The sequence below is a fragment of the Ovis canadensis genome, chromosome 18, assembly GCF_042477335.2.
Source record: "Ovis canadensis isolate MfBH-ARS-UI-01 breed Bighorn chromosome 18, ARS-UI_OviCan_v2, whole genome shotgun sequence".
In the NCBI taxonomy this organism is placed as follows: Eukaryota; Metazoa; Chordata; class Mammalia; order Artiodactyla; family Bovidae; genus Ovis; species Ovis canadensis.
Genome location: NC_091262.1, coordinates 82,104,610 through 82,130,471, shown reverse-complemented (window position 1 = coordinate 82,130,471; position 25,862 = coordinate 82,104,610). Strand labels below are relative to the sequence as shown.

At 65.4% G+C, this 25,862-nt stretch overlaps 1 protein-coding gene across 10 annotated transcripts; it reads right to left on the bottom strand.

Annotated features, from left to right (window-relative positions):
- Positions 1-1,374: 1,374 nt before the first annotated feature.
- Positions 1,375-24,385, bottom strand: ASPG (asparaginase). Of its 10 annotated transcripts, none has more exons than XM_069560019.1 (16): positions 24,234-24,385; positions 18,635-18,743; positions 18,002-18,113; positions 16,051-16,176; positions 15,153-15,236; positions 14,461-14,587; positions 9,830-9,942; positions 8,646-8,828; positions 8,437-8,550; positions 7,829-7,945; positions 7,063-7,158; positions 6,721-6,884; positions 4,269-4,355; positions 2,565-2,664; positions 2,153-2,233; positions 1,375-1,647 (listed from the first exon to the last, which is right to left on the bottom strand). In XM_069560019.1, the coding sequence occupies exons 1-16, from the start codon at positions 24,313-24,315 to the stop codon at positions 1,627-1,629; spliced, it is 1,716 nt and encodes a 571-aa protein (XP_069416120.1). In that variant the 5' UTR covers positions 24,316-24,385; the 3' UTR covers positions 1,375-1,626. The 10 variants fall into 10 exon arrangements, with proteins under 10 accessions (XP_069416120.1, XP_069416117.1, XP_069416121.1 ...); XM_069560016.1 differs by having other exon boundaries at positions 1,375-1,690; positions 24,234-24,367; XM_069560020.1 differs by lacking the exon at positions 16,051-16,176 and having other exon boundaries at positions 1,375-1,690; positions 24,234-24,367.
- Between the last annotated feature and the right edge of the window lie 1,477 nt (positions 24,386-25,862).

Below are 25,862 nucleotides of genomic sequence, written 5' to 3'. Positions count from 1 at the left end.
CGCACAGCGGCTCCCCCTGGGACCCCAGGCTCTGGGGGCAGTTCTAGGGGGCAGGGCGGCTCCTGCTTGGGGGACGGAGGAACCATGCAGGTCCAACCATAGCTCTCACAGCCCAGCTCTGCAGGGCCTGGGAGAAGCAAAGGCTCTGAGCCATCCTCGTCCCCTCGGAAGCGGTCAAAGCTGCGGCTGCTTCAAACAAGCGGCTGAGTGCCGAGCGCCACCAGCCCTGGGACATGGAAGGGGGCCTCCAGCAGTCCAAGCTTTTGTGCAGTGGTCCTGCCGCCCACCCCCCAGCCTTCTGAGGGTCCCAGCCGACAGGGCACTGCAGGGCCCCCAAGCCCTCCAAAGCCCCGCCCTGGCCTTCGTCAGGGTGTGGGGCAGAGGCTCCTCGGGCCCCACCACACTCCTCGTGTGGTGTCACCTCGTTGTGCAAGGCTCAGGCACACCCGTGTCTGGGCGAGATCTGGAATGGTGCCAGCCGCGGTGCCAGCCTGGGCCTGGGAACCAGGCTGAGAAGCCTGGGGGTGCGGGTGGAGCCGCCCCCGGCCCAGCCCTGACGGGAGAAGGCTGCGTGGTGGGTGCCAAGGGAGAGAGAGCCCTTTGGGGTCACACTTTTACCCCAAATCTACAGAGCACGTGCCCACGGCTGGGCCCAGCAGCTTCCTGAGCCCCTAGCCCAGGGCCCACACAGACCATGTGGGTGCTTAGAGCGGGCCAGGGAGGCCTCCACGGTTCCTCAGGCTCAGCAGGAGGGACTTGGGGGCTAGAGTGGGGAAGTGAGGCCTCAGGCCAGCCCAGGATCGAGGGTGCATCCTTGTCCCACCAGACAGAGGGCCAGAGGAGGCCTGAGGTCCAGACACCTGACTTCGGCCCCGGCCGGGCCTCAGAGAGCCGCACTCCACCACGGCCCACCCCGCCTGGCCCACAGGCTGTCATGGCGAGGACCAGCCCAGGCTGCCCTCTCTGCCTCCCTGGGGTGGGCCTGGAGTGAGCGCGGCCATGGGGCCCACGGGCGGCAGAAGCCCCGTGAGAGCCAGGCGGGAGGGCCCGGGAGGACCAGAGAGAGAGCCTCCGCGTGGAGCGCCTGGCAGAGCGATGCGGGTGGGCTGTGCCCGCAGGGGTGACCCCACGCTTCCAGATGAGGACTGGGAGGGGAGGGCCCGGGGCACAGGCTGTGTGGGGCAGAGGGCCCGGCCTGCCCACCCCCAGCGGGGCGCATACTCGCTCACCCTGCCACCTCCTCAGGCAGGATCGGCAGTGCCTCCCTCGCCCCCAGGGTGCTGAAAACACTGCCCTTTGACGCAGAGCCGGAGGCCTGACACCCCACACACCTCCCCTCCGTCCCGGGACCAGACAGACCCACTGGAGCCAGGCTGGGGGTGGAGAACGGTCCTCAGAGGGACTTTATGGCCACTCTCCCCAAAGACGTCCTTCAGGCTGCGTCCTGGACACAGAATGGGAAGCGGCTTCCGCAGCAGGGTTGGGGGCGGGGGACAGAGGCCGGGAGTGCACAGCACGGTCAGGGCCGGCGGCGGGGGGGTGGGGTGGGGGGGCCTGGGCAGCGCCGTCTCTCCAGCAGGTCTCAACAGGAAGGAACAGCTCACGCCACAGCAGGAGAGCTTCAGGTTAGACAGCAGGCAGCACTTCCTGGAAAAGGGAGGTCTCTGGAGAAGGAGTGGAGGCCCAGGTACTGCATGGGGGCAGGGCAGACGGACAAGCCCAGGCACCTGTCAGTGGGGCCCAGCCTTTCATGAGGGAGGGACCCAAGGACCTGAGCAAAGCCAACCAGAGGGAGAGACTTCCAGAAGGCCAGCTGACGGGGTTGGGGTGGGGAGCCAGCTGGGAGCCCAGTCCACCCGGCCCAGTGGGTGCTGGGGTCCAGGCGGGTGCAGGTTGAGCGGGGCGGGCCCAGCAGGGCCCCTCCAGGCTCGGGAGCTTCCTGGTCTTGGCCAGGCCTCCGGGGCTGCGGCCGGCTGCCCTGTGGGGTGGCCTGGCCGGACGGAGTGTGGGTCTGAGCTCGGCCATCCCTCTCCGTCCAGAAACTGCAGCTCCCCTCACAGGGTGAGCCCCGCCCACAGGAGGGGCTTTGACCTGCCCTGCCCGCAGGACACCGTCCCCACCAGCGCCTGACCACAGCGGGTAGGGGACTTACTGGGCCCAGGGCCTGGTCACCAGCCCCGCCCCGAAGGTTCTGCAGGAGGGCCACCACTTCCAGGTTCCCAGCTGCCTCTGCCTGTGGGGGGTGTTGGGGGCGCTGCCTCAGGCCATCAGACCAGCAGGCTGGCCCTGAACCCCACCCCCCCACCAGGGTGCGCTCCCACCCATGCATCGAGGACCCCGTGTCTCCTCCATGCCCCCCTTGTTCCCACAGCTCTGGACCGTGGTGCGGGGGGGACCTGGGACAGGAGAAGGGATAGCCCCCTCCCCAACCCACGGTTCCCACATATGGAGTGCCTCCACAAGGAGGGCAGGGGTTGGGCATTTGGGAAGAGGGGAGCCAGTGGCACAGTCAGGGAGGGCTTCCTGGAGGAGGTGGTCCCAGAGAGGGCACCAGGGGCACTCACGACGTGCAGCGCGCTGTGCCCATCATACCCGGGCTGCCTCAGATCGGCCCCCGCCTGCCCCCATGCCCGCAGGCCCTCGCAGTCCCCCCTGGATGCCAGCCTGGGAGGGGGAGGGGAAGAGGGGGAGCTGTCGGGGACTCCTGGGTGCCTGGCCAACTGCCCACAGGCTCTCTTGCAAAGCCAGCCCTGAACAGCTGACCCAGCAGCAACCAGGGTCCCCGGGTCCGGCCAGCAGCCTGGCCTCTGGTGTCTGTCACCCGTGGGGGTGGCTGTGACTCAGGTCAAGGACACACACACACACACACACACACACACACACACACACACGTGCACGTGCACACCCCCCACCGGCTGAGCACCGCCTGCCAGTTTCATCTTTCACAAGATAGCTCTCCCCGGGCGGGGCCCACAGGGGTGGGAGGACAGTCAGAGGCAGCCCAGTCGTGGAAAGAGGGACACACAGGGGTCCGGGTGGGGGGCTCTGGACCAGCGGGCTGGCCAGGAGTGGGTCTGGGCCAGCCCACTCTGGAGAGGTGGGGGCACCGAGGGGCGGCCCTCTCTCTTCCCCCTGCTCTCAGAGGCGCCCCCCGAGCCTGGGACCAGGAGCCACGGGCGGGGTCCACACCAGGGGTGCCAGCTGGCTGCGGGGAGGGCAGGGCCGACCCCCGGGACTTCCTCTGAGTCAGGACCCCGCAGCAGCAGCCCCCACAGGGCACGGGGTCATCTCTAAGGTGAATCACGCTGACGTACCGCCAGCAGCCCTCGGACCTGGCCCCAGGCCTCTCGCGCTGGTTCCCACACACACTCGCTTCTCGGGGAGCTTGTCAAGGGCCCCCTCAGGCCAACCAAGCAGCTCAGGTTGGATGACCTGCTCCCGTGGGACCTGTCACTGCCCTGAGGAGCCGTCGAGGCCCACCCAGGGTGCAGCCCTGAGCCGGGTCACCCCAGGAGTCCTCCGGCGCCAAGCCCTTCCTGCCTGGGTCCCGTCACCATGGGTCACACTCCCCCCCAAGCCCTGTCACCATTGAAAAGTCAGCAGGATATGTCCATCAGGGACACTGAACTCCAGGGGGGAGGGGCTGAGACTGGGGACCCGTGGGGTCTGTGAGCCCCACTCTGTACAGGATGGGGATCCCCCAGGCTGGGTGAGACCTCGCTGGAGCCAAGGCAGGGGGCGGGGGAGAGGCTGGCCGGCGGGGACCCGGGGGCTGGAGCTTCAGGCCCTCGTCCTGGTGAGCAGGCAGCCGCCCCCCGCCACCGCCTACTCAGCCTGAGATGCAACCCCGGGCACCCACCCTGGGGGCTCTGACTTCAGTGCCGCTCCCAGCCGCCCAGCCTGGCTTCTGCCAGTGCCCCGGCCTTGCCTGCCTTCACCTCCCCTTCCCCACGACCCTCCTTGCTTCCAACCTAAAGGCCTTGGGCCTGGCCTGCCGCGCCCCAGGCTGGACACGAGAGGAGGTGGGGGGCACCGGGGAAGCCACCCCACAGGGCGGGCTTGGGGGATAGAAGACCCTGGGCTGCCGCCTGCCCACCCCCCACCCCCAAGGGCTCCAAGGGCCCAGCTAGTGCAGACGAAGGGCAGGGCGGGCTCTCCCCCTGTGAAGCTCCCCCCACAGCCCACCACCCCTCCCTAGCGCTTGGTTCCCCCTCGGAGCCCCAGGCCCCCCATGTCCCAGGAAGCACAGGCGCGCCTGCAAGCCTCACCGGCACAGCTCCGTCCCTGAGTCCTCCAGCTCCTGGGCAGACAGGCAGGCCCCAGCTGCCCGCAGCAGCCCAATGACACCCCGATGCCTGCCGTGAGAAACGGGGTGACCACCTGCCCGAGGCAGCATCCGCCAGATGCCAGCAGGCCAGGACCAGGAGCCCACCCATGCCAGACGCGCCCAGACCCACGCTGGGGCTCAGCCCGGGCCAAGCAGCTCAAGGCCCAGGCCCACCCGAGGGCACAGCTGTGGGCACCGGGAAGGCCCAGCCTGGGGGACTGCCCTTGTGGAGCTCACACACACTCAGGCAAAGACTGAGTCCATTGGGCCCGCGCTCTGCCCTTGAGGGTGGGGTGGCGAGGAGATACCAACAGAGGACGCGGGGACAGGCTGGCCCGCAGCAGGGCCCAGATGACCGCAGGCGTCCAGGGGCACCTGGACTGGGCTCCGCATGCGGAGTGAGCCTCCATGGGCTTGTGGGGTGGGGGTGAGGCTCGGCGAGGCGGGGGAAGAGAGCGGGGCCGGGGGAAGGACCATCAGCTGCAGTCACCCCACTCCTGGGGAGCCTGGGGAGGAGGGAGAGTCCCACAGGCTTGGCCCCCGCCGCCAGCCCAGAGCCTTCCAGGGTGGGGCCGCCCCCCTCGGGGTACGGCAGGGCCCTCTGAGGGGTGAGACCGGTTTGGGAGGTGGGGGAGGTGTTGCGACAGCGGCCGGGGCGAGGGGGTGGGGCCGGGATGGGGTGAGCTCACGGTGCTACCCACCCACGCCCCAGGACGAGCAGCCTGGAGTCTGCAGCCAAATCAGCCTGGCCTGGGTGCCGCGGGCACACCCCAAAGGCACCCCACCCCTCTGCCCACTGCCAGGCCTGTTCTGAAAACCTTTGATGCCCCCAGGAAGGAGGGGGTGCTACGAGGCGCCCCAGCCCAGGGCCAACCTGAAGAGGTTGGTGGCTTGGACTCTCCGTGAGACTCAGAAAATCCCCAGCAACGAGCCAGGTTCCCACAGGCTGAGAGCCCCTGGGGAGGGGTGCGGGGCCTGCTGCAGACACCACACGGAGCTCAGCTCTCAGAAGGGGGAGACTAAGCAGGACAGGCATGAAGGACAGGGAAGGTGGGCGTGCAGTCCACGGGGTCACCAAGAGTTGGACACAACTGAGCGACTCACCAACAGCAAAGACACTGGGAAGGAAGTTCCTAGACACACACTCACGCAGGCGTCCAGCAGCATGTGCGCGCGTGCACATGCGTGCGTGCGCGCACACGCGTGCGTGACGCGGCTCTGGGCGGCTGGACAGGGGGAGGGGAGGGCATGGCAGCGCCGCCCGGCTCGCCGGTCTTCCCAGCAAGTCCCCAGCCTCCGAGGGACCTAAGCCCCTAGAGGGAGGGGCCAGGTGGCCTCCAGGCCCCCCACGTGCCGGCCACCGCAAGTCCCCACGGACCAGCAGAGCAGGCGAGGCTGACCCTCGGAGAGAGGCCAGGCGGGCCTGGGTGGAGGCAAGGGGACCCCCACCCAGCAGAGGACACGGGGTGCGTGTTCACCCGCCAGATGCCCACACCTCTGCCCTCATGCTGGCCCACTGCCTGCCCCAGGGGCCGGGCTCAGCGCTTGAGGCCCTGGCTCCTGGGGGTGACCCCCAGCTCGTGTTGATCCCCACACAGCCAGCCCTGCCACGGGCCACCCCGCAGCACAGGTGACCTCTCCGGGTGGCCCCAGCCTCTGGCCTTGGCTGTAGAGGGGCCCGTGCCCTCCGACCCTCAGAAGGAACTGGGCATCAGGTGCCCAAACCCACTGCCCAGGGCGCCAGGTCCTCAGTAAGGACTCGGCTTTGCAAGTCTCTACCTGTGGAGCGGAGGTGGGAACCTCCCCAGAAACACTCAGGTTGGGGACCTGCCTTAAAAAGCCAGGGTTTGTCAGACAGGGCCAGCTTGGGGGACCAGCCCCGAGTATCAGGCTTGCTGACTCCACTCCCTAGGGCGCCTGCGCCCACCCTGCCCACCTGGCACTATGCAAGCTGCCTGCAACCTGCTCCACCCCAGTGCTGGGCGGGGGCTTCCCCCTCCGCCCTCCCCCCAGCCCCTCAGGCAGAGGGTGCGGGGAACACACGAGGCCTCTTATGCTTTTCTTGTCAGAAATTCCCTGCCAGGGTCTTGCTGGACCTGGCGTGCTCAGCTCGGAGGTCACCTCCAGGAAGCTCTCCCTAACCACCCTGCCCCGAGCAGTCCTCCCAGTCTGGGCCCTGCCCACGACCGGCAGGGTCACTGCTGGTACCAAGGGCCCAGGCCGGAGGGGGCAAGGCTCCAGGAAGCAGGTGTCTTCAGTGCCCCCTGGCTCTGCCCGGGGAAGCCATGTGACCACAGGCACACCGAAGGCCCCCCGGGAGGCAGCTCCGTCCAGGCCTGGCCCCGGGAAGTGCCCGTGCCTGCACCCCCACCACAGTGCCCGCCGCCGAATACCTGCCCCCCACGGCCAGCAGCAGGGGGCTGAGGCCGCCCTTGTCCCGGGCGTTCACGTCCAGCCCTCTCTGTAGCAGCATGGTGACGGCCCCGGCCTGGCCAGCCTGGGCGGCTGCGTGCAGTGGGGTTTGGCCACTGAAGTCCTCCAGGCTCCGGTCACTGCCCTGGGGGGACACAGGGACCCATCACCCACCGAAGGAAGGCCACGGGGAAGGGACACCCCGGCAGAGTCACGAGGCCCCATCGACTGCAGTAAGGGAGCAGTCCCCGGAAAAGGAGATCCAGCCCACCCCCGGGCCCTGCGTGGCCAGGCTGGTCCCCAAGGGTGGACGAGAGACTCACCAGCTCTACCAGCACCTGCAGGGCCTCCAGGTCACCCGTGTAGGCCGCGGCACAGGCCAGGCTGGGCACCAGGGCGTCCCACATCTCATCAGCCTCCTGCAGAGGTGGCAGCAACACCTTGGACCCCTGCCCCCTCCCCGAGGCCTCTGCCGCACACACGTGGCTGCTGCCCATTCCCCCACCGCTCTCCTGGACAGGCCTGTCCCCACGCTCACTCCACAGGGGGGACACTGAGGCACATGGTGGGCCCCAGGGGCAGCAACCAGACGGGGTGCCCCCGTACCGGGTCTGGACACTTTGCCCAGAAGCAGGGCGGTGAGGGGGGTCACCAAGAGGTCCCAGTCACTGCTGGGAGCCTGGTTCAGCTTGAATCCCACAACCCAGGCCCAAAGGTCAGCCCTCAGCCCCTTCCCGGGCCTAGGCACCCTGGCCAAGAAGGGAAGGGTCCCCGGTCTGGCCCCTCCTCCAGGGAGTATTTGGAGCAGACCGCCCTCTTGCCCCAGCTGACCCTGCCAGTCCTGGGCTGCCCCACCAGGCGAGGGCCATGGTCTGCACGCTGCGTACACACTGCAAGAACCCCTCTGGACCGCCCAGCCCCTTCCAGCCCCCTCTGGATGCCCGCCCGCGAGTCCCTGCCAGCCCTCTCAGCTGCCGCCCTGAGCCCTGCCTGCACCCGCCCCCCCCCCCCCGCCACCGCCAGCCCAGAAGCAGGCTATGCCTGGGAGTGTTCCGCTCCCGTCCCCCTGGGCCCCTACCCACGCTGCACCTGTCTCAGACTGAGGAGCTGGGCGATCCCGCGCCCCAGCACACTGCCCTGCAGAGAGGGCCGGGGCTCGTCCGCAGCAGGTGGTGTCATCTCCCCACGCAGGTCCCTGGCCAGCAGCTGGGGTGCACGGGGCGGGGGAGAGGAGGTACACACAGAGAGAGACGGGCAGCTCACCAGGGCCTGGACCCAGCAGTCCAGACCCACCAGGCAGGCCAGGCACCCCCAACCCCCAGGAGAGGGTGAAATGCCTCCATCAGGCTCCATCCTGAGGCCCAGAGCCTGACCCAGCCAGGTCCCCACAGCAGCTCAGCCCACCCTCCAGCCTCCAGCTCAGGGTCTCCCTGGGCCCTGGTGGCCTCTGCCCAGCGCAAGGGGCCAGCCGGGGAAGCACCGGGGTGGGGATACCCTGAGAGCAGGGCGGACCTGGGGCTCCCTGAGAAAGTGTGGGGCTCCCTAAGAGAGTGTGGGGTTGTGGGGCGGTGTGGGGTTTGGGGGAGGTGACGGGTCGTGGGGGCCACTTCTAGCCTCCCCGCAAAGCCCAGGCACACGCCTCCCCGGGCTGGGCCCACCCACCGCACTCGAGCCGAGGGGCGTGGCGGCACACGAACCTCCTTCCTGCCGTCCAGGCTCAGCCCCGGCAGGCCCAGCACGTAGGACAGCTTGGCCAGCGCCGCCTCGGACGTCATGTCGAAGCCCGGCACGGTGCCGGCACCACTCAAGGCCTGGGGGGGGCGGGGGGCGCAGGTGGACCGTGAAGGAGGCTGGCGACCAGGGCTCGCCCCTGCCCCCGCCCCAGGCGCCCCCCCACCGCGCCCACCACGCCGGCTCCGTAATCGGAGGTGACGGCACCCTGGAGGCAGAGGGTGCAGTTGACGATGACCAGGCCACGCTCAGCCGCCGCCCGCAGCTCCTGAAGCAGGTCGGGCTTGGTGGGCCCGTTCCCGGAGCCGAAGGTCTCTATGACCACACCCTTCATGGGGGGCTGCAGGAAGGCCCGGACCTGTGGGGGTGGGAGGGGGGGACTCGCTTCCACCAAACACAGGGACCAACAGGCTGGCCCCCGGGCCGTGGGGACTGTCCACCTTGCTCCCCTCCACATCCTCCCTGAGTGACCCCCGTCCCCTTCTGAGCGTTAGGGCCATGAACACTGTGGAGACAGGTCAGAGGTCACAGGGAGCCAGCCGGACACGAGAAAGGGCTGTCAAGGGCCTCACGGAGGGCAGGGGCCCCACCCTAGCTGGGCCGCCCACCACCCTCCTGGCCCCTCCATCCAGCCCGAAGCTCTGACACATGACAGGTGATGCTCCCAGCAAGCCAGCGGGAGGAGACGGGCCCTGCAGCTGGACACACTGAGCTCAGGGCACCGCTGAGGCTGAGCTGTTGGCCTGTGCTAAGGGTCCACCCCCCTGGCTGTGTCCCCATCAGAACCTTCAGTTCAGCCCAGTGGCTCAACTGTGTCCAATTCTTTGTGACCTCATGGACTGCAGCACGCCAGGCCCCCCTGTCCTTCATCAACTCCCGGAGCTTGTTCAAACTCATGTCCATTGAGTCAGCGATGCCATTCAGCTATCTCATCCTCTATCATCCCCTTCTCCTCCCGCCTTCAATCTTTCCCAGCATCAGGGCCTTTTCCAAGGAGTCAGTTCTTTGCATCAGGTGGCCAAGATATTGGAGTTTCAGCTTCAGCATCAGTCCTTCCAATGAATATTCAGGACTGATTTCCTTGAAGATGTACTGGTTGGATCTCCTTGCTGTCCAAGAGACTCTGAAGAGTCTTCCCAGAGCCTTCAGCCCTCAGAACCGCCATCAGCTCTCTCCATCTCTCCAGGCAGAAGCCAAAGGTGAAAGCTCACCTGTTCCTGGCAGCTACCCAGGAACCAGCAGCCTGGAGTCTGGGACCCATTGCTGGATGACGCCGGACGATGCAGGTCCTGCCCTGATGGCCCAATAGCCCCCATGGAGTGAAGCCCTGGGGTGTCACCAGGGAGGTGGGGGTCCTACCAGGGAGGCGGGGATCCCAGGGTAGAGGCGCAACAGGCCCACGTTCCGCTCCATGCTGCTGTGCACCACCAGCCGGCCCTGCCCGCGGACTCTGCACACCAGCTCCCGGTTGACTGTGGGGACAGATGGACCAAGAGCAGACTTCAGGCCGTCTGGGGCCACGGCCGGGCCCCGCCTCCCCCTGGAACCTCTGAAGCCCCCTCCCCTGCCCTCCCTCAGCTCACTCAGGCAATGGGTGCAACCCAGCCCGAGCCAGCCAAGTGGTGGGATGGGATCCAGGGGGCAGGAGGACCCTGCAGGGGAGGCGGGGTGTAGCTCGGAGGTAGGGCCTCCCAGGCAAGGGCACGGCTGCTCTAACGGTGAGAGGACAGGGCGAGGGGCCCCAGGAGCAGTCTGGGCAGCAGCCAGACTCACAGGCCCCTGGCGGGGCGCCCGCCGGGCCCCAAGCCCAGCAGGTCCATGAATGAGCGAGTGAATGAGTCTTCAGGATCCCGCCCCTCTGGGAAAACCTCCATCTCATTCACCCCAAAGTCTTACGGGTAACGTGAGCCCGGCCCGCTCCCCACACCCAGGGCAGGTTTCTGGCTCCTGAGCCCCGAGGAGAGTGGAGCGGCAGCACCTGGGGGGGTCAGTGCCCGCCGCTAGAGAACCCCCAGGCCTTCAGGCTGTCCGTGGGCCTAGAGGCCGTGGCTCTGCAGGGACTGCACGCCAGACTCCCAGCCCTCCTGCTGCACCCACGGGCGGGTGACAGAGGCGGAGGTCTGGGCGGCAGGCCTGGCCTTTGACCCTCAGGAGCATGGCATTGAGCCTGAGTCCCATCCTCTTGGCCCCTCAAGCGGGCAGAGGGTGGGTGCCAAGACCCCTCAGGAGGCTGTTGAGGAAGCAGGTGCCAAAGAGACCCCTTCATCCAGCCCAGGTAAACCAGGCCCAGAGGGGGGAAGGGGCTTGAGAGGCTGCCCAGAGTTAGGTGCAGAACTCAGAGGGGAATGGGGGCTCCTCCAACAGCCTGTCCTGTGGCGGGTGTGAGCCTGCCTGCCTCCTGCTTGTTTCCACTAGAGGAATGCTCAGTCAGTTCAGTCCCTCAGTTGTGTCTGACTCTTTGCGACCCCAGAGACCGCAGCACTCCAGGCCTCCCTGTCCATCACCAACTGCTCCCGGAGCTTGCTCAAACTCATGTCCATTGAGTCGGTGATGCCAACCAAACATCTCATCCTCTGTCGTCCCCTTCTCCCGCCTTCAGTCTTTCCCAGCATCAGGGTCTTTTCCAATGAGTCAGCTCTTCACATCAGGTGGCCAAAGTATGGGAGCTTCAGCTTCACTATCAGTGCTTCCAATGAATATTCAGGACTGATTTCCTTTAGGACTAACTGGTTGGATCTCCTTTAAGTCCAAGGGACCCTCAAGAGTCTTCTCCCAACACCACAGCTCGAAAGCATCAATTCTTCAGTGCTCAGCTTTCTTTATGGTCCAACTCTCCAATCCATAGATGACTACTGGAAAAACCATAGCTTTGACTAGATGGACCTTTGTTGGCAAAGTAATATCTCTGCTTTTTAATATGCTGTCTAGGTAGGTCATAACTTTCCTTCTAAGGAGCAAGCATCTTTTAATTTCATGGCTGCAGTCACCATCCGCAGTGATCTTGGAGCCCCCCAAATAAAGTCTGACACTGTTTCCATTGTTTCTCCATCTATTTGCCATGCAGGGATGGGACTGGATGCCATGATCCTTGCTTTTGAATGTTGAGTTTTAAGCCAGCTTTTTCACTCTCCTCTTTCACTTTCTTCAAGAGGCTCTTTAGTTCCTCTTCAATCTCTGCCATAAGGGTGGAGTCATCTGCATATCTGAGGTTATTGATATTTCTCCCGGCAATCTTGATTTCAGCTTATGCTTCAATCAGCCTGGCGTTTCGCATGATGTACTCTGCATAGAAGTTAAATAAGCAGGGTGACAATATGCAGCCTTGACGGGCTCCTTTTCCTATTTGGAACCAGTCTGTTGTTCCATGTCCAGTTCTAACTGTTGATTCCTGACCTGCATACAGATTTCTCAAGAGGCAGGTCAGGTGGTCTGGTAATATATCTCTTTCAGAATTTTCCAGTTTCTTGTGGTCCACACAGCTAAAGGCTTTGGCATAGTCAATAAAGCAGAAATAGATGTTTTTCTGGAACTCTCTTGCTTTTTCCATGATCCAGCGGATGTTGGCAATTGGATCTCTGGTTCCTCTGCCTTTTCTAAAACCAGCTTGAACATCAGGAATTTCACGGTTCACGTATTGCTGAAGCCTGGCCTGGAGAATTTTGAGCATCACTTTACTAGCGTGTGAGATGAGTGCAATTGTGTGGTAGTTTGAGCATTCTTTGGCATTGCCTTTCTTTGGGATTGGAAGGAAAACTGACCTTTTCCAGTCCTGTGGCCACTGCTGAATTTTCCAAAATTGCTGGCATATTGAGTGCAGACTTTCACAGCACCATCTTTCAGGATTTGAAACAGCTCAACTGGAATTCCATCACCTCCACTAGCTTTGTTGATAGTGATGCTACCTAAGGCACTTGACTTCACATTCCAGGATGTCTGGCTCTAGTGATTATCTGGGTCATGAAGGTCTTTTTGTAGAGTTCTTCTGTGTATTCTTGCCACCTCTTAATATCTTCTGCTTCTGTTAGGGCCATACCATTTCTGTCCTTTATTGTGCCCATCTTTGCAAATGAAAAGTAACTGTCATGTGATAATAAACCAAGGAACATTCCAGAGACACGCTGCCCTTTCACAGAGAGCTGGGAGGAGGGGGCAGCTGGGGGTGGGAGAGGAGGGAGCTGAGTTTTGGGGGGAGCAGGGGGTGGGCCAGAAGGAGCGTGGCTGCAGCAGCAGCAAGGAGCGGTGTCCTTTATTTTAGGGCCAGGCAGCCAGGAGTTCTGGCTGCAGAGGAGGGTTTGCGGAGACAAAGAGGGCCCACACCCACCACGTGACTAGCCCATCCCCTGAGAGCCCACGGGACCCCGAGTCCGTCCACTTGGGCCTGCCGGGCACGTGCAGAGGGGCCGAGGGGGAGGGAGGCTGTGTGAGGCCCACCGAGGCCAGGTGGGCTCCCGCTCAGTCCTGACCGTGGCCTCAGGCTGACGCGGCCGAGCCCGGTGCACTGGGGGATGGTGGTTCCGAGTCCCCTGCAGCCACTAGGGGCCCACTGGCCAGAGCCTGGGGGCCTGACTCCCCCTCCCCAGGGCCCGGGTTTCTTCCCGAGGAGGACCTGGGGCTCCTGGAGACCCAGGTGACCACATGTGCCGTGGCCACTTGGCAGGGGTGTCGGGACCCGCGTGGGGGGCAGCACCCTGTGTTCCCCTCCTGGCACAGCTCAGCCCCTCCCGAGCCCCGGCCTCACAGAGGGCCAGGAAATGCAGCAGGAAGCAGTGAGGGGCTCTGCCAGGCATGCCCCGGGCAAAGCCTGGCGTTTCTCAGCTCCTATACCGGGACTTGCCTGGGGCCCTCGCCCCCACACGGGCACCCTCGCCCCGGGCCGGAGGACACGCTGCTCCCGGGTTCACAGGCGTGGGGTGTCCACGTCTCGCCCCTCAGGGCCAGCATCAGCCACGCGCCCGCCCAGCCACTGCACTAGCACGCCCTGTGCTTCGAGGCCAGCGTGGGCGTGGTGTGGCCCCGGCCGCGGCCTGGGATCCAGGGTGGACTCCTCTGCACCCTTTAGCGGGCCGTGTCCTGGAAGCTCCCCTCTGAGCCTCAGACCAGGAGGGGCCAGCCCCAGCCTCAGCCTCAGCCCCACGGGGCAGGCAGGCCTGCACAGCAGCCGCCCCACCTTCGTGCCCATTCTTCCTTCCTCAGCTGGTCGGCACCGAGGCAGGAAGGTCTGTGCGCCACCACTCAGCACAGCCGGGAGGCAGATCCATCCACCAGCACCAGCCCATGTGCCACCTCCTCCAGGAAGCCTTCCTGACTCTCACCCTCAGCAAGCACGTGCCCTCTGCCTGACCCCCAGACCCCAGCCATGCTACACACATCTCAGACACACGGACGTGTTCTGGGCCTCCCCAACCTCCAGGGCACGTGGACAAGCAGGGTGGGTGGGCAGGGGGAGGGAAGTGCAGGCTAAGGCCCCGGAATGGACTCAGGACTCGGGCCGCGACACCACCCTGCATGTCCCTTCCCTCTCGGTGTGCAGTTCTGACACAGTGTCAAGCGTCCCCCTCCCCTGCCCACTGTGGCCCACAGCCACCTGGCAGAGATCCTCTCCTCCCCAGGGCAAGCGAGGGGGCCTCAGGGGGAGATCTCAGGACCCACCCGCAGCTGGAGGCATCAGACAGCTCCAGGAAGGGGGCTGGGGCAAAGGGCCCCCTGAAAGTCCCCAGGATGCAGTCACCCCACTGGAGCCATGTCCCCACGAGGCCACTGAGGGTCTCCTGGGCCTGGGGCCCCGTGGCTGGGGCGGGGCGCCCGCGAGGCTGGCCCCCACATGGCCTGGCTCTGAGCCGGGGTGACCTGGGGGCGTCCGCACTCTGAGAGGCCTCCCCCCCCTCCAGCCCCCCGGGTTCTCCGCAGAGCTGAGGGCCGCGCTCCCCCGCCCAGGGCCGCCCGCAGGCCCCGCAGCAGCCGCGCCCCCGCTGCAGGCCCTGCGCGCTTACTCGAGACGTCAGCGCCCACGGCGGCCAGAGGCGGCAGGTTGGGGGAGCAGAAGGCTGCGAACCTGCGCGCGTCCACCTTGGTCACCCGGTTGCCCCGAAACAGCTGATTCTGGAAGAACAGGCAGACCTGCGGGGCGGGAGGGGGCCGCGGCTCAGCGCCGGGGAGCCCGGACGGCCCCCGGCCTCCCCTCACCCACCAGGCACCCCCACCCCACTCCTGGGGCGGGGGCGCTGAATGGCGCTCGCGAAGCTCCTCTCCACGGCGGGCCCGCCCCGCAGGCCTCCTCCCCTCCCCTGAGGTGTGCCGACACGCGACAGGGCAAGGTGCAGAGGAGCAGAGGGGGTCCCGAAACCACGCCCCGAAGGGCCTGCTTCTATGAAACTCAGGCGCGTTCACGTGTGTGTGATGAAGACGGACATACACGCCGCGTCCTCGGCTGGGGCAAGTCAGACGTGTGTACACCACACACGCAGAGCCCGGGAAAGCCTCCCGCGCCGCCAGCCGCAGGTGTCTGGGGTGGGGCGCGGGCACAGCCTCCCGCTGCATGCTGCTTTCCCACTTTCTCACGTTCAAGGGGAAAGACGGAGCTTTAGCCCTGCCGGTCCCCTCACCTGCGTCCCCCAGGGCAGGCGCCCGCCCGCACCACGCGCTGCACCCCAGACCCCGCCCCGCCCGCAGGGGGAGGCGGTACCTCGGGGATCACGTACTGGCCGGCCAGCAGCAGAGCGCCCAGCAGGTTCTCCCGGCCGTCATTCCACAGGGCGTGGATGGGCACCTGGGGAGAAGCCGGGGCAGGCGCGGGCCGCTGGGCGCTGCCGCTAGGGGGCAGCACCTGCTGACCGCGCTCCTCCCACGGGCCTGGCCCCCTCTGCCCCCCAGACCCCACTGCCCCCTGCCGGGTGCTAGCCAGTCCTCACGCTTCAGGGAGCACAATGCCCTGGGACCCGTCGCTGCCCAGCCCAGCTCCCTGGCCCCCAGGGCACCAAGGCCCAGCTCTCACACTGCCCAAGCCAGTGCCTGGGCCAGGCAGGCAGAGGGGAGCCGGGGGCTGACCGCAGGTGCAGGCGAGGGCAAGCAGCTTCAGGTGGGGCCTCCGAGCACCAGGTCACAGACCTTCCCCGTATCTGCTGTGGGGCCGATGCCCCAGGGGTGACTGATCTGTACCCAGCTCCCCACTCCTACCCAGGAAGGCGGAAAAGGGCTGGACTGCCATGGCGTGGGCAGAGGGGTCGGCTGGGGAGGGGTCCCCCTGGGCCTCCAATGGAACCGCCCTGGGCTGAGCCGCTGTCCTCGGTGCTCATAAGGCCCGTGGACGTGGGCCGGCTGCCCGGCCTCTGCGCCTCATCTGCCCTGGTTATAGCAGGAGTGTCCCCCCGGGGCCAGCGCGGGGGGAGGAAGGGACAAAGCAGGGCCGCAGGCTGGCAGCGGGCAGGATCCGGGCGCTGATCGGGCACTGGCCAAGCGGAACCACCAGGACCCGCAGGACCAGGCACGGAGCTGGGGACTCGCCTGCCCTCGCAGCGGCCCTGTGGCCTGGGAAAAGGCCCTGATCCATGCAGCCTCTGCCCAGCGGGCGCCCAGGGAGGTACCTGGGCCCCGGTGAGGATGACGGTTTTCTGCAGGTTCTCCAGCACAAAGGAGAGCACGGAGGCGGCGAAGGCCATGGTGTCGGTGCCATGGATGACCACAAAGCCGTCGTACCGCGCATAGTGGCTCTGCAGGGGCGGCGGCCAGCTCAGGCGGCCCAGCTCCTGGGAGCAAGGGCTGGTGCCCCCACACACGGCTGGCAGAACTCAGGGACACGCGGGCGGGCCCTGGTCACTGCCAGCCAGGGAGGCCCGCAGGGAACGGAGCCCCTGCCCCTGTGCTCTGCTCTCTTCCAGAACAGCCTCCTCCCCTGAACCCCCAGGGGTCTCCCAGTGACACCCCTTGGCCCCGAGAGATCTTGGCGGGGGTCTCCAGGCACTTTGATCCCGAGGTGGGCAGATTCCTCCCGCAATGCCCAACCTGGGCTCCTGAGCACACTGTCAGCTGGACTACAGCACCAGGCCCACCTCAGTGCTCTGGAGGGCCCCTTACTGAATGACCACTGCCCCTCAGGGCAGCAGGGGCTGCAGGGCGAGGAAGCCTACCCGCCTCTCGTCCAGTGGGAAGGCCAGGCATGCACACCAGCAACAGGCGCGAGGCATAGCCCGCGCTGGAAGACGAGATGTCAGAGGTGGGCAGGATGCGGACGGCAGGCACGGGGACGGCCCCTCCAGGGAGTCAGAAGGCCCCCTGGCATGCAGGCCAGCTCTGCAGGGACAGCCCCCAGCCACCGCCTCCGTGGGAGCAGCCAAGGCCTCAGGGGGCAGTTGGCCTGGGCTGTGGTTGTGGGGAACCATGGGGCCCAGGACCTCTTGGTCTCTCATCGAGAGACCAAGCCAGGCGCGGCTCGGAGCTGCGTGGGAGCAGACACGTGGTGGACTGGGCCGCCCTCTGCCGGCCACACCTGGAAATTGCACATGGCTGGATAGCAGGACGAAGAATCGATGCTTTTGAACTGTGGTTGGAGAAGACTCTTGAGAGTCCCTTGGACTGCAAGGAGATCCAACCAGTCCCTCCTAAAGGAAATCAGTCCTGAACATTCACTGGAGGGACTGATGCTGAAGCTGAAGCTCTAACACTTTGCCCACCTGATGCGAAGAACTGACTCATTGGAAAAGACCCTGATGCTGGGAAAGATTGAAGGCGGGAGGAGAAGGGGACGACAGAGGATGAGATTGGCTGGATGGCATCACCGACTCAATGGACATGGGTTTGAGTAAACTCCAGGAGTTGGTGAAGGACAGGGAGGCCTGGCATGCTGCGGTTCATGGGGTCACAAAGAGTCGGACACAACTGAGCGACTGAACTGAACTGAACTGAACTGAACAGCAGTCCTAGGTGCTCAGAAAAGCCGTCAGGCCCCAACTGTGGGTGCCGCTGGCTGGAGACCAGGGAGACTGCCCCGGACACAGCTGCAGACAGCCAGAGGCAGGGCCAGCCCCTGGCTGCCAAGAAGGGTGCCTCAGGGACAAGCCTCTCTCTGGGGAGCGGGGTTTCCTTAAGGGGGGAAGGTGAGAAACGAGCCGGGAGGGCCGCCACCCCGGGGGGCAGTAGCTGGGGCCAGTGCTGGTGGGGTGAGGGGATGGAGAGGAGAGCTGATGGGGACGGGGCGCTCTGGCTGCAGGTAAGACATCCACTTGGGGCTCTAAACCACGAGCCCTAAACCCACTAGGACTGCACTCCAGGGTGGGCTTGGGGCAGACAGAGCGGGGTGGGCCAGGCATGGAGTTGTCAGTCTGCAGAAGTGCCTCGCGTTTCCGCCCAGGACATGGACTGGGACAAGCTAAGTTTTCAAAGCGAGACAGCCACCTGTGCCATTTCCTCACTGGACAGGTGGGTGTGGGCCTCGCTGCGCCCCCTCCAGGGTGCAGGAGAGAGGGTCGCGGGCGCCGTGCTGCTGAGGTGGGAGCCCCCCACACCGCTCCCCCCGCCCTCCCCGTACTCCCTGGGCACCTCGATGATCTGGGCAATCTGCACCCACTCGGTGATGGTCATGTCACTGGAGTCAAAGAGGGGCTGGCACTCCAGCACTGTGTAGAAGACCCTCTGGTCGGGGCTGGCCGGCCTGCAGGAGGGTGGACGGCAGGCTCGCACTCAGCACCCCCTCCGTCAGCGGCCCCGTCCCCTCCACCTAGTCGGGCACCCTTGGGCCCTGCACCTCCACAGCACCCCCTTCCGCCTGAGGCTGCAGGAACAAGGACCGTGGTCCCCCGGAAGGGCTGCTCCATGGCAGGAAGTGAACCAGGACGCCCCCAGGAGCAGGGCCACTGGCAGGAGGGGTCGACGGCCAGCAGGGATGAGCACCGGGCAGCCTGGGCCCTGACCTGGGAAGCAGGACCTTTCTGGGGGCAGCGTGGGGGGGGACCCCGGGGCCAGCCCCTGCCTCCCCTGAGGGACTTTAAAGGGGACTATGGTCAGTTCTAAAGCCACCAAAGTGGGGCTGGCGCCCTCCAGCAGCTCACTGCAGACACCCCGAGAAGCCACAGCCTGCTAAGCCAGCCTGGCAGGTGCCAGGCTCAGGGTGGCCCCCACCCCATGACAGCTGGCTGTCGTCTGTGCCCAGGACCCAGGGGAGCGCCCACTCACGGCAGCACCAGGGTGTCCTCAGGGAGGCCGAGGGCCCGAGCGTGCTCCTCGTCGTGGAACATGGGCAGCATCCTCAGAACTGCGGCCAGGCCCTTCCCGGGGACGAGCACTGTGGGTGGGGCGGGCTGGGGGCTCAGGGGCTGGCAGCCAACACCAGGGCCCCCTCACCCCTGCTCCTTGCTGGGGGCTGGGCCCTGAGCAGGACGGGGGCTGGGCGCTGCGGGTGAGCTCTGGCCCTTGAGGGAGTCGGACTGGGTGCTCAGGCCTGCAGCAGTCCCAGGGCCCTGGCAAGTGTGGACCACTGCCCGGAGCCTGGGCCACCCCTCTCCCCCAGACAGCCCAGGGGTCCGCCAGGGGCTCCGGCCACGTCCTGGCTAACACCTCCACCTCCAGACGAGCCCACGGCCCCAGCGAGGCTCACAACACACACACACACAGCACCCCTCTCCCCAGCTTCCCAGAACATCCGCACTATTCTGATCAGGACACACTGTTGCCTCTGCCTGACGCCCTCCACTCTGTACCCCTTCTAACCCAGCAGATGCTCCCCCTCCAGGCACAGGGCACCACCTCCAGGAAGCCCTCCTTGATGTCCAGGTCCTGGTACCCTTGCCACACACATCCAAGTTACCCCTTCTCCTTCCCTGGCCAGAAGCACGCATCTAAGGAGGCACTAGGCAGAAACGGCACATGTCCTAAGAAAAGCCTAAGAAGCCCCAGTGTCTCCTGGAAACAACTTCCTCAGCAGAGGCTCCCAGAAGAATCTCTGCATCCAGGCCCTGGCCTCTTGTCCCATCCTGCTCCCTGTGAGCTCGGTGACCTGGGGCAGGTGGGCTGACTCCTCCTCACTGAGGTTCTGCTGGGCATCGCCCACGAGCCTGGCCGTGCCGGACACCCGGACGCAGCAGCAAGGACAACACGCACCCCACCTCCCCCCATTCCAGAAGAGCTTCTTTGGCTGAAACACATAAGACCTCCAGGACCAGGGGCAATGGGCACCTGGGCGGAGATCTTGCTCCCAGTCTTTGCCCTCTGCCAGGTGTATCAGCCTCCTGCTGCTGTGTAACAAGCTGCCCCAAGCTCAGCAGCTTAGACAGCAGCCTTCATTATCTCAGCCTAGAGGTGGGGCGTGGGGTGAATTCGGGTGTCGGGGGTACTTCCTGGAGGTGCTAGAGCAGGTCTGGTCCAGGCTCACCCAGCGGCTGGCAGAACTCAGGTTCATGCCAATAACAACCAGGAGTCTTCCCAGCCCACACCTCCGGCTGGGGGGCCCTGCAATGGCCAGTGGGTCCTGACACTGAATCTCTCTGACCTCGCCTGTGCCTCTTCCCCTCTGCGGGGCCCACCAGCTGCCCCGCCTGCCCCCCCACTCTCACCCCCCCCCCCGCCCACCCCAGCCCTTCTTGGGCATGTGTCTCGTCCTCAGGCTGGTGGCCAGGACCTCTCCCCAGACGTGAATTCAGCCATGCACTCCTTTCCTCGGGGTCGTGGGCCCAGCATCAGACCCTCCTCCCCACCCCCGCCCCCAGCTCACCGATGCCCCTGTCCCCACCCTGCAGCTCGGAGCAGGGCTCAGCTTCCCTGTGCCTCCCCCTCTGAGGAACAAATCGTCACAAACCCAGGGAACCAAAGCAGCAATGTTTGCGGGCCAGAAGCCGAAGACTCTGGGCGGCAGGCTGGGCTTCCTGCCCCAGCACCCCCTCCACACGTCCACCTGCTAAACCCCAGGCCCAGCTCCCGCCAGCCCCGCAGGAAGTACAGCCTCAGAGGTCAGGCTGCCGTCTCCCCAGCCAGAGAAGGATACCTCAGGGAAGGGGCACCTTGAATAGCCACCCCCTCTTCCACCCAGGAAGCTCCCGTGGGTGCTCCATATGCTTTGTTGCAGAAGCAACATGGCTCAGGGAACATCAGTGTGAGACCGCCAACCGGCCACCCTTCCCAAGATGCTGGAGGATGGTCGGGACACGTGGCTGCTGCACAAAGCTCTGGACTCTAGCCCTGCTGCAGGGGGGAGGCCCCGACTTCAGACCTGGGCGTTGAGGGAGGCCCAGGGCCGCCCACCCACCTGCAGGGACCAGACAGCCCGCAGATAGCCCCACCTGAGCCCCAGGACCAAGAGGCAATGTCTCTATGGGCATGCATTCAGGAGATGATGCTGGCTCCTGGCCTCCACCAATGTCCTTGTGAGAAGGCTCAACGCCCAGAGGGGAGGGCGGAGGAAGGACAGAGCAGAGCCGGCGGGGTGGGGGAGGTCTCCAGAGGGCCCTCCTGCTGCCCAAGGCCCTGGTTTGGGGTCCCAGGTCAGGGCAGGCGCAGGAGGCTCCCACACCACTGTCTGCGCCAGCTCCCCTGCAGTGGGTGGCCTTGGGGGAAGGCTGTGGAAATCAGGATCCACAGACAGGGCGGGTGGTGCGCACGGTCACTGCCACAGGGCCAGGCCACTGCTGGTGGACGCAGGGGGGTGGGCGCGGGGGGCCCTGACTTCCAGAAACATCCCGCCCCAGGGCCAGGCCACTGCTGGTGAACTTGGGTGGGGGGGCACGAGGGGGCCCTGACTTCCGGGAACATCCCGCCCAAAGTCAGGCCACTGCTGGTGGACGCAGGGGGGTGGGCGCGGGGGGCCCTGACTTCCGGGAACATCCCGCCCCAGGGCCAGGCCACTGCTGGTGAACTTGGGTGGGGGGGCACGAGGGGGCCCTGACTTCCGGGAACATCCCGCCCAAAGTCAGGCCACTGCTGGTGGACGCAGGGGGGTGGGCGCGGGGGGCCCTGACTTCCGGGAACATCCCTCCCCAGGGCCAGGCCACTGCTGGTGGACTCAGGTGGGGCGCGGGGGGCCCTGACTTCCGGGAACATCCCTCCCCAGGGCCAGCAGGGTAGCCCAAGAGGAGGCCACACTGCTTCCATTCTATTCTCCCGGGGCAAAACTCTGCCAACGCATCATACAAAGCAGCCAAAAATGTGGGGAAAACGGTGGTGAGAGTGTCAGGAAATCAACAAATAAAAAATATTGTTGCGAATTTTGTAATATTATTGGCTTTTAAGAACAGGAAGTTTGTTATTTCCTTCATCAATCTAAGTAAACACTTGTTACCAAAAAAAAAAAAAGGCGGGGAGGGGTTTGGGAAACTTCCCTGGCTGTCCAAAGGTTAAGACGTCCCCTGCAGGGGGCGCAGGTTCAATTCCTGGTCAGGGCACTAAGACACCACCTGCCACACCGAGCAGCAAAAACAAAACAACTAATAAGCAAACACCTGCTTTTACATCTAATTCTGATTTTGTAAATCAGATTCTTTTTCTTAACGAGGCCCCCAAGCTTCAGGCCCTCCGCAAGCCGACGCGGCCGCACAGGGCCTTGTCTCCCGCTGTGCAAGCGGGGAACTGGTCACGGGCAGCGGCCCCACAGACACGTTCTCCCGTAACGGCCAGTCTGCCCCCAGGACAGGGAGTGCGTGCAGCCTGTTCAGTGAAGGGCGTCCAGGCCAAGGGCAGGAGAAGCCGTGGGCATCGCCTCTCAGGACGAGGCTGGGCTGCCGGGCCCTCCTGTGGCCTCCTGGGAGGTCCTGGCCCCTGCGGACCCCGAGGCTCCGCCCACCGGGAGCCAGGCCCACCGGGGGCACGCGGGGCATCGGGGTCTCCGGCTGGGGTGCTGCTGACCCTGGGCTTGCTGTCATCGACTGATTTCATGTTCCCGATGTCCCTTGACCAGTGACATCATCTCTGATCTCAGAGAGGGGACGGGCAAGGGCCGTCCCCAGCCGCCGCGGCCTTGCCCTCCCCTCAGCATCCTGACCTTTGGCAGGGCTCGCGTGCCTGACAGGCCACTGTTGACCAGCAGGCGCAGAAATGCTCCCAACAGTGAGAATCCAAACAGCCACGGGAGCTGGCGGCCCCTCACCGCCCATACCCGCAGAGCCAGCCCGGTTAATTATTGACCCCATGACCGGAATCCCCAGACAGACAGGGCCTGAAGCGGCTCGGCGGCCCGGCCTCCATCGGGGCTTGGAGCAGGGTCCCCACGCCCCAGGCCTGCGTCCTCCACACCCCTCCTTTGCCCTTCTTCCCCCGCCCACTCCTTCCTGGCCTGGGAGCGCTGCCCTGAGGGATCTTGGGAGACCGGCCTGCCTGGAGGTCACTGCCCACCACACTCCATCTTTCTAGAGCCCCTTCCAGACAAAGGGATTTGCAAGCTCTTTGGCAAATGCAGGGCCTGTGGGAGTCAGCCGGGGGCGTCCGGGTGGCGGGGGCAGTGATGGGGGGCACACAGCGCAGTACAGATGGGGTCACGGTCAGAGTCCCCCTAGTCCCTTCAGCCCGGACCCTCGATACCCATGAGCTGAGCTCAATGGGATCACAGGCATCACAGCTGGCCAAGTGCCAAGCCTGGGGGGCTGGGCAGTGACCTGGGTGGGTCAGGGCCATCTGAGGACACCGGCAGAGCCTGCCTGCTCCCCTCTCTCTGCCCCAGTCCTGCAGTCCAGGAGGAGTGACCCCCCAGGGTACAGAAGGATGTGGAAAATCCCCCTGGACAGGGCTCTCTGGGAGTCTGAGCCCCGGGGCCCAGCATAGACGGTGCCTGGAACCATCTGTGAACTGGCGGGGCCGGGGGAGGCGGGCATTAACAGGGACAGAGGACGGGAGGCAGTCACTGGTGACAAAGGGCTCGTGGCATCTGAGTAGCTGCTTCAGGGGAACCGCGTGGTGGGGGGTGGGCGTGGAGGATGCTCTGTTGGCCCTGGGGGTTGTTGGGGGGCACAGCTGGTTCTGAGGGAGGTGGAGGGCCCTGGGAAGCTGGGAGAGCTCCCAGTAGGAGGACACCCCAGGGCAGGGTGGGGCGGCCCCAGGAGTGAGGCCCGCGGGGGACCTGGGGGCGCAGGGAGCAGCCGAGGGCTGGGGAGCGGGCCGGGGGGACACAGGCGGAGGAGGGCCAGCACCCCTGCTCCAGAGTGCAGGGCAAGGCTCCAGACAGGCTGAGGGGCTGTCTGGGCCCCTCCTGGAGGGCGAGCACCCCCACACCCAGGACCCGGGGCCCACGTGGAGGCCACACTGCAACACTCCAGGGGTGCGTGCGGTGCCCTGCCCACCCCTGCACGCTCCCCGGACCAGGCTCCTGCTTGAGGCGCTCTGCCCTGCCTGGGGACACCCCTGCCCCAGGGTCCTGCGGCCCAGTGCCCCCCCACACCAGGCCCTCCCCCGCCCAGCAGTCACCCCTCCCTGACCCAAATCCCGTCAGAGCCCCAGGGCAGAGGAGAGCGAATGCCGGGTCTCCTGGTGCCAGTGAGCACTGCCCAGAGCCGGCGGGCCGGCCAGGGACAGCGGGGAGTGGCCGGGGTCGCCCCGCAGCTCCTGGTGTCCGGAGCGTGAGGCCCGGACAGCCCTTGAGCACCTGCCCACCAGCCCGTCTGTGCAGGGACGGGGGTCCAACGGGAGCCACGTCCCCGGGCTCGGGCAGAGAGGAGCCGGCGGCAGCGCCGGGGGGCCGGGAGGCGGGGGCCGGGGCGCCCACCAGAGCAGGGGTCAGGACGGGTCAAAGGCCGGCCGGCGGGAGCACGACCCCCACACCGCCCCCCAACCCGAGCCGGGCGCCCGCCCCACTCACCGCCGCGCTCGCTCCGCATGCCGATGGTGCCGCCGGTGTAGACGGCCAGGAGCCACCGCTCCGGCCCCGCCGCGCGCGCCATGCCCGCCGCCCAGGGCTCCGAGGGGACGGGCGGGCCGGCGGGGCGGGGCCGGCGGGGCGGGCACTCGCGCAGGGTCGGGCCTGTACCCGCCCCCGCCGGGGAGTGTCGGGGCAAGGGGGACGTACTAGGGACAGGTCCCAGCGGCCCCAGTGGCCCGGGGCGTTTTGAGTCTCTGTGACTTGTGGCACAAAGGCCTTGGACGGTGGCACCCAAGGACCCCCAAGCAGAGAGCGGGTGGCCCTCCCCACAGGCCCTGGCGCTCCCCCTGACCCAGCACTGTAGACCATGCCGTTGGGGTCTTCTGCCCTGGAAGGCGGGGCAGGCAGAGACCCCAGCCGGTCCACTCACACTGTCCAGAAGCCCCAGGGGACCCCTTCCAGGCCTAGATAGAGCCCGCCCTTCGCAGTCCCGGCTTCCCAGGGGCGCTAGTGGTAAAGAACCTGCCTGCCAAGGCTGGAATCTCCAGAGACACAGGTTTCATCCCTGGGTTGGGAAGATCCCCTGGAGAAGGAAATGGCAACCTGCTCCAGTATTCTTGCCTAGGAAATCCTGCGGACAGAGGGACACAACAGAGCGTGAACACACACACACACGCACACGCACACACACGCCTTTCACTCCAGGAGATGGAGGAGGAGGATGGGGAGTACCAGGAAGAACCAAGTGAAGTCAGTCTGGGGGCAGCACACCAAGGCCCGGTAGGGGAACCACACAGGGGCGGGGAACCACAACGTGGTCTGGTGGAAAACTGATTCCTCTCCAGAGAGAGCCCTCTGGACTTGATTCTGATTCCTGGAAGTGATGAAATAAAATTTCTATTTTATGGCCAGAGTGAGAAAAAAAAGGGGGGGCCTTAAGTGATCAAAGTCTTCTTGGGAGAGACTTGCTTTTCTCCTCCTCTGTCTTTCAGATGTAAATGTTCTACTTGGTCCTTTCTAGGCACTATCTAGTCCCTCTTTTAAAAATGCAAATTCCACCATTCCCTTCTCCAGGGGATCTTCTGATCCAGGGATTGAACTCTGGTCTCCTGGATTGCAGGCAGATTCTGAGTCACCAGGGAAGCCCAACTCCTATCCTAAGACAAAACAAAAGGTTGGGGAATTTAGAACTCGACTTGTCAGCATTAGTTGCTCAGGCCTGATTCTTTGCAACCCATAGGACTAGAGACCTCCAGGCTCCTCTGTCCGTGGAATTCTCCAGGCAAGAACCCACTGGAGTGGGTTGCCATTCCCTTCTCCAGGGGATCTTCCCAACCCAGGGACTGAGCCCCGTCTCCTGCGTTAGAGGCAGATTCTTTACCATCTGAACCACTGCTACTGCTAAGTCGCTTCAGTTGTGTCCGACTCTGTGCGGCCGCATAGACGGCAGCCCACCAGGCTCCGCCATCCCTGGGGTTCTCCGGGCAAGAACACTGGAGTGGGCTGCCATTCCTTTTCCAATGCATGAAAGTGAAAGTGAAGTCGCTCAGTGGTGTCTGACTCTTCGCGACCCCATGGACTGCAGCCCACCAGGCTCCTCCGCCCATGGGATTTTCCAGGCGAGAGGAC